The sequence below is a fragment of the Pholcus phalangioides genome, unplaced genomic scaffold, assembly GCF_987345545.1.
Source record: "Pholcus phalangioides strain wild (caught in Gottingen) unplaced genomic scaffold, Ppha-v1.0 ptg000016l_1, whole genome shotgun sequence".
NCBI classification, from domain to species: domain Eukaryota; kingdom Metazoa; phylum Arthropoda; class Arachnida; order Araneae; family Pholcidae; genus Pholcus; species Pholcus phalangioides.
The window spans coordinates 11,650,381-11,660,397 of record NW_028301609.1 but is presented as its reverse complement, the minus strand read 5'-3'; the positions used below and the strand labels follow the sequence as shown (position 1 = coordinate 11,660,397).

The following is a 10,017-nucleotide window of genomic DNA, read 5'->3' as shown; positions in this document are numbered from 1 at the left end:
TATCAGTGAAGCTTCGAAATATGATTTACTACAGCGGTGTCATTTTTCATACTTAAAAGTGTATTAATGTTGTATTATGTCATAAAGGGGAGAAAAAATTGTGATTTTACGTGATGAGATGAAATTTTGTATTTATATCCAAAAATAATTACACGCAGTTATGCTTTAATGAGATCGAAATTTGATTTGACGCTTGTGTTGTTCAGTTTTGAAGTTGAAGTAAACACAAGAACAGGTTCAGCACTTGGAATCTTTTCGGTTTAGGATAGAGCTCCCGAAATTCCTCAGAGAAATGTGTACGAAGTGCATATTCGTTTAAGAAAGGGTCTTCAACCCATGATCCAAATGCGGCCCACCGCGGCCGTTGTTAGAAAATATCTGCTGTACATAGAAAAACGATTAAATTTCAAAAGAAACAACTTTGAAAAGCACTGGCCACTGGAATCTGTGCTAATGTAATGTGTGCTAATGAATCTGTGCCCAGTAATGCTGTGCATTTGATACAGTAAAAGAACCGTCATAACGAATTCGGGGGAGGGGGGGGGGGAGGGCAGGAGCCAAAACAGGTTTTCAGGCGTATGGTTTCATACATGCTGCATGTTTCGAGAGTCCGAATTTGGCATCGAAAAGGTATAAGTAATTAAAGAATTTAAGAGAAATGCTAAAAAAACACCAAACCGAATCAGAATTTTTAGAATTATTGAAAAAAATTTCATAATTGAAGAAAATGTGTAATTGATAGAAAAACTGTTGCAGAATTAATGAAAGAAATGATTTCAGAATTGTAGGGAAGAATTCATTGTAATTCCAGAATTCTTAAAATTAAAATTCATGGAAAAAAAAATTGAGATATTTTAAGAGTAATTTCAGAATTGTTGAAAGTAAAATTAATGAAGAAATAATTTCATAATCACCGGATAATTTAAAGATTCAATAAAATAAATAATTAATTAATTAACCACTGAAAGGAAGTTATTCAAAATAAATAAGAATTCAAATGAAATAATTAAATTCAGAGCAAATAAAAGTGTTGTGACAGATTACACAAAACCCTGTGTAAACTGTCTTAGAGGTTGAAGACCCCTGGGTTGAGTAGTAGAAGGAGTAGAACTCCTGCAAATCACCAGACTTTCTCATCCGCCATATTTGTGCGAAGTGTCAATATTATCGCTACAGCCAATGGCTGTTTCCTATTACACTTTTTTAACGATTGAAAGCTATTTTCAACAGAAAACTGATTTTGCCGCTCTAAGATAAAGGACGCGATGCGTGTGATAATGCTCGGAACATTTCAGGTGTCTTATTTTATGGCTTCGTGTGTTAAATTTACCTCCACTCTACAACAGCAGCGCAAAAAGTGTGACTGAGGTGATTTTGTCATCGCAAATCGGTTTTCGCGCAGTGTGGAGGGTCTGGACCCGGCTAAACAGAAGGGCCTTCCGATGGCGAATCATTCGTCACAATGTGTATGCGCGTGGCTGTTAAAAATGGTTGTTACTGCCGATTGGCGCTATTTTTTGCGGCGATCACTGGATGTATAAAAATGGGGGTTTTTTTCCAGCATCTTATTAGAACCAAGAACGCGACAACCGTTATCAGCTCAAGTGATAGGGCGTTAAATTACATTTCAAGGATCGCTTGTTCGTATCCAGTCCGTGAAAACTGTTTCCCCCCCACCCCCTTTCTTTAGTGTTCGATTTTTGAAGATCTTTAAGTTACTTTACTCTGTTGTCAATTTTTATTGTACACAATTCTTAGGCATTATGCCATCGACCAGTCCCAGATGGTGACGATCATGCCAAAAAGTATCCAAAACAGTTCTACTCTTATCTAGGTTTCCATCATCATCCGAGACCTTGGTGCCCTTCAATAAGCAAAATGAACGAAAAATAATCTTGACACCCCCCCCCCCCTCCCACTTTTTACGATTACGGACGAAATATTTCGTCCAAACGCCATTGGAATAAATTCAAACCAGTTCTCTGTGAATTTTTTCCTCTCTCCTCATTGTCGCGAAGCTTTATTGTAAGTACCCTAAAAACCGAAGTTTTTCCCCTCCTCGTCGTTTTCTCTATACTTCTGTTAGGGAATTTCTATCTCCCCCATATATAATTTATTTTCCTGCTGTATGCATGTAAGAAAAAGAGAACACGTAGGGTGAGGCCGAAAAGAGAAAATCTACTGTATACTTCCTTGGTACTTATCTATTATACTGTTTTTCTCCCTTTTCTATTTATATGTTTTTCCTTTTTTTCTATATTTTCCCCTATTTCTTCCATTTTTTAACGCGCGTGCGGTTAGGTTATTAGAAATTTACCAGATTTATCGTTGATTCGTTAAATAGAGATAATCCAAGTTTGTTACCAGAAGCTTCTACATGAATGGGCTAAAATCCACAAAGCGATAACGTTCAATCTTTTAAAAACACTCCTGACCTGGAATGCAAGGATATGAATGAAAATTTGGTGACGCAAAGTAGCTTAATAAGAACAACTAGTCAAAACCGCATAGACTGCATCTATAGTGAGGTGGTGCTGAAGCACTTTGCCGAATTAGGAAAATATCACATAAACAAAAAAAAAAAGCCCAGCATCATAGTGACGCAATGTACACTGCTGGCCACCGTAAATGCAACACCCTGAAGGAAGCATGCAAATAATATGAAATTTACAACATGCATTAGCGGAGGTGAGATATGCAAATGATTAGAATTTCAGCGCAGACGCACATCATGCGCGCCTGTGGCGCCACTTCAAAGCGCTATTTAAGGCTTGGAGATTTTGACGATTTGAAGTACGGCAATTGTGTTTTTCTTGTGGTTTTTTCAAAAAAACGATCAATTATGCCTCGTAAAAAACAGCGATCGTCTTTTGATCAAGTATCCGAGTTCGACAGAGGAAGGATAATGGCCTACCGAGATTGTGGATTATCTTTCAGGGAAATCGGTAGTCGTGTTGGACGAAACCAAACAACTGTAATGCGGATATGTGATCGTTGGATGCAGGAGGGTACAACGGACCGACGTGTTCGATAGCATCCACCTCAGTGCACCACTTCACGTGATGATAGGCGTATGGCAGTGACGGATCGCTCAGCCACATCACGAACCATAGCACAGCACATTCAGTCTGTACCGCATCATCCAGTGTCTGCGCGTACCATTCGACGCCGTTTACAGCAGAGTGGTCTGTCCGCAAGACGTCCATTGCTTCGTGTACCCTTGACGCAGAACCACAGATGTCTCCGCCGCCAATGGTGCGATGAAAGAAGGATGTGGACGGCACAATGGAGTGAAATTGTCTTTACTGACGAGTCACGCTTCTGTCTGCAACACCACGATGGTCGGATTCGAGTCTGGAGACACCGTGGAGAGAGGATGCTGAACAGCTGCGTTATGCACCGCCACACTGGTCCTGCACCGGGTATTATGGTATGGGGCGGTATTGGATATCACTCTCGCACTCCTCTAGTACGCATTGCCGGTACTTTAAAAAGCCAGCGCTACATCTCTGAGGTGTTGGAGCCAGTTGTCCTTCCTTACCTTCAGGGCTTGCCCACAGCCATATTTCAACAGGATAATGCGCGACCACACGTGGCACGCATTGTCCAAAGGTTCTTCGTCAATCGCCAGATTGAATTGCTTCCCTGGCCAGCTCGCTCTCCGGATCTTTCGCCGATAGAAAACATGTGGTCCATGGTTGCTCAACTATTGACCCAGATTACATCCCCAGCTGCCACACCAGATCAACTTTGGCAACGCGTGGAAGCTGCTTGGTCTGCTGTACCCCAAGAACACATCCAAAGTCTCTTAGAATCAATGCCGAGGCGTGTGGCAGCGGTGATCTCCAACAATGGCGGCTACTCTGGCTACTGATTTTGGAAGGAACCACACTTCACAGAAGTCTATAAATTTAATCATTTGATGCTTGGTCAACATGTTATCTACAAAATAAATATTGTTGCGATATCTCTTGTCTTTCTTGGTGTTGCAATTTGGGTGGCCAGCAGTGTATATATAAATGCGATTCAACTATGAAAAATGATTTTATGTTAAATCTGTCAAGTGTCGCGTAAGATCTGAACAAGCAGTCGGCACGCACCTCCGTTACTCTGACAATAGCAATAATTTCCAACTAGCAATGCATTTAAAAACAACTGAAAAATAAAAACAACTACTCGGACTGCATCTATAGTGAGGTGGTGCTGAAGCACTTTGCCGAATGAGGAAAATATCATGCCAAAAAAAAAAAACCCAGCTTCATAGTAACAAATACAAATACAACGCCACAACAGGCAAAATGCCCAACGAGGTGGCTGAGAAAAAGATGCCCATAACAAATATGGATGTCATATAGTATTTGAAAAATACAGCAACCCAATTAAAAATGCAATTAAAAAAAATTATGAACAATATATATACATGATAAAATATTATTATTATTATTATTAACACAATGTAAATGTGATTCAACTGTGAAAAAATTTTGTTAAATTTGTTAAGTGTCGCGTAAGGGCTGCACAAGCAGGCGGTACGGACTTCCCTTACTCTGACTATAACAATAATTTCCAACTAGCAATGCATTTAAAAATGACAGTAAACTTTGTTTGAGACATAAGTTCATGTCGAGTGAAAGTAATGTACAATTGTGACACTGTTGTGAAAAATTTCCATTGTTTCTTGATGATAGATATTTTCTCAAACTTTTCGATTTTTCAGGCACATCCTCGATAAGAGAACGGCTCACATTCCTGCGTGAACTTCCGGAGCTGGTCGAAGATTTTACAGTCGAAACATGAAATCGATCAACGATTTGCCTCCAGAGCTGATGCTGAAAATCTTTTCCGAATACATCCGAAGCGAAGGTCAGTGGGAATTCTTCAAGAACATTGCCTCGGTTTGCACAAGGTGGAGAGACATCTCTGCTACTCCTTCGCTGTGGGAAGAAATCAGCTTCCGAAAGCTGCTCTGGAACTTCGACCATTTACTCAGGTTAGGAGAAAAAGGACTTCTTTCCGCTACTCGGTCACTGGATTTATGCACTGCTTTAATGCATGAGGAGGATATGAGCAAAATTTTCGAAGTTAATCCTAAACTGAAGCCCGAAGATTTCGTTAGACTGGCTCCGCATTTCCACAACCTGGAGGAACTCGACATTACGAAGAACATGATAACGCGCCCTGAGATGGAGCTCCTGACAAAAGAGTGGCCACATATCAATCGATTGATTATGGATCGTGTCACCGATTCTAATCCCGACTGTGAATTTGACTATCCTCCTAAAAGTCTCATGACATTGCATCCGAGCACATTGGATCCGGTATTCAAAAACTGGGGGCAGAAACTGAAGCATCTAAGCTTGAACAAATGTCACTTCACTGGTAACAATGACCTGATTTCGAAAGCGGCCGATTCCTGCCCATCACTCGAAGAATTGCATTTCTATCAAGTGCGTTATGGTGACGATTTGCAATTTCATTATGATCAGGGTAAATTCCGATGTCCGATCGACAAACTTCAAAGTGGATGCCCCAAACTTCGAGTTCTGGAACTTGACAACTGTAAGTTCGATTTTCGGGATGACGAGAACCTGACGGGGTTTAGTGAAATGAGGAAATTTACCGTACACGCTTGCTCATACAATGGACTTCGTATCAGTCAGGTACTACGGAATTCAACGGAACTAGAGCACCTGGATATCAATGAAGGACTTGAAGATGTACACAACATCCCAACCGAAAAACTGAAAGTCCTTCACGTCCCATATCGAAAAGGTTCGCTGGAAAACGCCATCGTAAAATGGAAGTATACTCTGAGACAAATTTCGATCAATGCAATGAGTGCCGATGACCTCTCTGGTGTTCTGGAAATTTTCCTACAGAATAACCAGGATCCAGTGTTGGAGGAATTGTCCCTTGGTAGCTCCATGGTGCCACTGCCAATTTTGAAGAGGTTCGTGAGGATCTGTCGCAAACTCAGAAATTTATTTGTCAGACTCGATGAGAACTCGATAACGCTGTTGGAAAACCGACAGCAAGTTGAGCAAATTCTAAGGTTGCCATAAGTCTGACTTTTGCTTTTGTGCGAAAAACGAAAAGAAGACGAAATAGAAGTCTTTCAAATGTGTTATATGCTTTGCTTTCCAATCTTGAATTATGCATCGTATTGTTTGCACTTCAAGTAGGTTCAAGAAAATAATAAACCCTACGAATGTTTCATTGTGCTGTAAAGTTTCCATTTTTAAAGAATTCTAACATTTGCGGAGAGATATTATCGTGTGTATATTTAATTTATATGATATCGGTGCAGTTTTAAAAGTTAGAAATACTACTACACCACTAAACCATACATGCACCTCGTCCATATTCCTCTGCGGAATTTCGAACGAATTGGCACATGTTGGAATGTGCATGCGCGTGTTTTGAACCTAACGTATCATTGATTTTTTCTTACTATGAGTGAAGTGTAATGATTGAATATAATTGTGTCGTTGTGTAGAGAGACATGTTGCTGTGGTTATTCTACGATTTATTTTTTTTAAACAATTTAGTGGAATGCTACAGTGGTTGAAACAAAACACCCCAGTGGCGTGGTGGTAAGCTACTCATCTACCATTGTGAAGGTTGCTGTCTCGTTCACAGGTTCAAACCCCAGGTAGGGTATAGATAAGATATTTTCCTTAACGAATTTGAGACGACCACCAATAGACAACGCTTTCATTTCCAACCCATCTTGTAAATTGCAATATAGCGATATGGCCAGAGTTGGCTTTTGGTGAAGTACCGTGTTTTTTCCCCAAAAATAAGCCCTGGCATAATTTTTCAGGATGCTCCTAATATAAGCCCTACCCCAAAAATAAGCCCCAGCTAAAATCGTTAATAGCCCCGTTCACATGGGAAATGGCAAAAAAGCAGGTTTTAAAGTCCCTCTTCGAGAATTTTCACCAATGACTGCTCTTCATTTCTGTCCTTACGAGGGAAAAAAGTCGTCATGCGGGTGCTAGAACTCCCAATGTTACCACAATATTTGCGCATGCGAACGGGGCTAATGAGACGCATTTAGTATTTCGTTGCAACACATGACAGATATATTGAATTATATAAGTGATAGTGGGGTTTTATTGTTTATTATCAAATACAAAATATATATAAATGATATCATTGAAAAATTTATGTTTGAATTAAGTGATAATATAAACAAAAATTAAATTTTCGTTAACACACCTAAGTAGACCTCCTTGGACGAGTGGTGAGTGCCTACGTAAACAGATAAATTTGAAACTTTGACATTTATATCAAAGAAAACGAAGAAAATTACTTCTCACCGCGTTTCTGATGATAAATAAAAAAGAACATTCTGCCTGTATTAAACTGTAAAAGCTTTATAAAAGTTTTATAAAACCCAAAAAAAAAAATTTAACCGTTAAGCGTATTGGTTACATTCAAGCAAATTTAATCGAATTGTCATGTTGATTGTTTTTCGCGTTTTATAAAAGATTTTTGTCAAATTTCTACAGTTTAATCCCAGCACTAAATAAACAATCGGTACAGTTTAACGCTGAGGACCGAATGAAGTGATGAGTATTTTCAGTGGATATGAACCCATCGCCTCGTTTGGTCCCGAAAATCTAAACCAAACCTCCTGTTTACTTTAAACAATGACACCCTAAACACATGTTTTAGGAAGTTACAAATTTGCTGTCGATTTTTGTGTAACCATCATTCAGAAATTTCTTCAAAAAGATGAGAGTCATTCTACCAAAATGAAGCCTTAGCGTAATTTTTCAGGATGCTCCTAATGCAAGCCATACCCCGAAAATAAACCCTAATGCATTTTTTGAAGCAAAAATTAACATAAGACCGGGTATCATTTTCTGGGAAACATGGTAGTTTAGTGGTTGAAACACAGACTCAATCATGGGTATTTCTAGCCCCCGTCGATGCACTTGCTTCTACGTGTGTTCGGCGGAACACAGATGAAAACAAGGCATCGCCTGGGACTTCACAGATGAAAAATAATTTTTTTCTCCTAGTTTTAGACATGTATAACAGGTCTTTTCTAACTCCTTGCTGGTGCCATAGTTCGATTTTTTTTGTGGTGCAGCATTTTCATGTCCTGAACAAGTCATTTTCTGAAGTTTTCCCCAACTGGTCTCAGCCAACATTTGTTGCATAAACTATATATATAAAATTCATTTTCTGTCAGTCTGTGTGTGTATATGTTCTCTATACAAATCTACAATTTTAGATCGATCGTCGCCAAATTTTGCATACATACCAAATGGGACCCGACTTGAACGATAGGCTACTTTAACATTTCGTCAGAGCAGGGCAAATGCCCCAAATGGGCAAAAAACTGTAATGCAACAATGGTTTTTGGGCATCAACAATCACTTTCCGAACGTTTACTTTGGTTACCGTGGTTTCCTAGCAATGCGTTTAAGACGTGTATATGGCTTTACAATGGTTTGTCGCTTCTTTGACGCTGCCAGTGTATATGTATAATATTTATGCCTTTTTATAATGGTTTGCCACATTTTCAATGCTCCCAGTAATGAGGTTTTTTGAATGACGTCGTTAACTTCTCAATCACTAATTCATTCGCTAACTTCTCAATCACCGCGACTCCCTGACTCACTTGACCGACCACTCACTTGCTCACTGGTGCACTCACTCACTGTCACTGTCGATGAGACATATTTCTCAGTGTTAAATTTTGTTTTCCGGTGAATTATCATTGGTGGATAATATTTTTTGAATTTTTCTTCGGTGAATTTGTATTTTCCGCAAACGCTCTGTCTTGATGGATATTGTATCTCACCCAGACAAATTTTTCCTAAAAAGTTTACGAACACCCTCTGATGTCAGCCGAAATCACCATCATATCATCAATTCGTGACCGTTGTCTATATATTATCCCAAAGCTTCGAAGAATTTATTCAATACGAATTTCATTATTCAGGTGAGTGTCGGTTCACGAAGAAATATTAAATTTATGTAAACATAAACACACGAAAATCTCTTGATCCCGTTTTTCATTTACATTCACTGAACGAGAGAGAAATCGTCCCTATATTTTGCACCTCCAATTTTCTCCCTTTTATCGCGTTTGTTCATTTCTCGGGAAAAATGATTGGAAAAATCAAACGGATTTTTTCTCTTCCGTGTTTAAATTCCCGAGATATTGAATATCTTTATTCAATGAGCGATATTTTCACTCCTGGATAAACATTCGGGAACGGATTATTATACTTTCCCTTTGAGTGTTTGCGCCTTTTTTTTCAAGAGAGTTCGATTTTCCCTCAATGAAAAATATTCGGTAAATAGAGAAAATATAATTTAACCTTTTTCCGCAAAAATGGAAAAATGTGATCCAGATATGTTATATTTGATTTTACCGTTCCATAGGTGAAGATATCCATTATAAAATGTACAGGATGTTTCACGAAGCGTGTGCTCCGACAGGAATTAGAATCCTATGGTTAATTCCAGAATTTCTCAATAAAACAGAAAATGCTCAAAAGAAAACACAACCAAATTCTGTTATAATGACGTTGAATATTCCATGAGATTTTGTCGTTGTAATCAAGGTTGAAGTTTTTGAGACCTTAATTTACGAAAAATCTACTTGGATGGTATCATGACGTTGCTATTTCATTAAGATTAGAGTTACCATATTGGGCGAGAAAAATACTAGAAATTGAGGACGAAAGTCGATTGCAACCTGAAGTGTTATGTGTTCGTTTTATCCCAATGTGTCCCGTTTTCCCCATTTTTTTTTTCATCGAAGCTTAATCATCGATCATGAATAATCATTCGTTATTTCTTCATCGAATGCATAATCTTACACGAATCGGGGATGAAGGTAGTGTTTACATGATTTATAAATTATTATAATGAATATGAATATGTAAATATTCACCTCCTATATTTGCCATTTGCCATGTTCATTTTTATGGCGTGAAATACATTTTAGCAGACTTGATGTTCACTGAATTTCTTTCCAAGGTTTAAGTATAA

General features: G+C 38.7%; 1 protein-coding gene across 1 annotated transcript; it reads left to right on the top strand.

Moving 5' to 3' along the window:
* The first annotated feature begins 4,793 nt into the window (after window positions 1-4,793).
* On the top strand, window positions 4,794-6,062 carry LOC149075049 (F-box/LRR-repeat protein 6-like). Its single transcript, XM_089246002.1, has one exon. It carries the CDS (start codon window positions 4,794-4,796, stop codon window positions 6,060-6,062), a length of 1,269 nt encoding a protein of 422 aa, XP_089102128.1.
* Window positions 6,063-10,017: the final 3,955 nt, after the last annotated feature.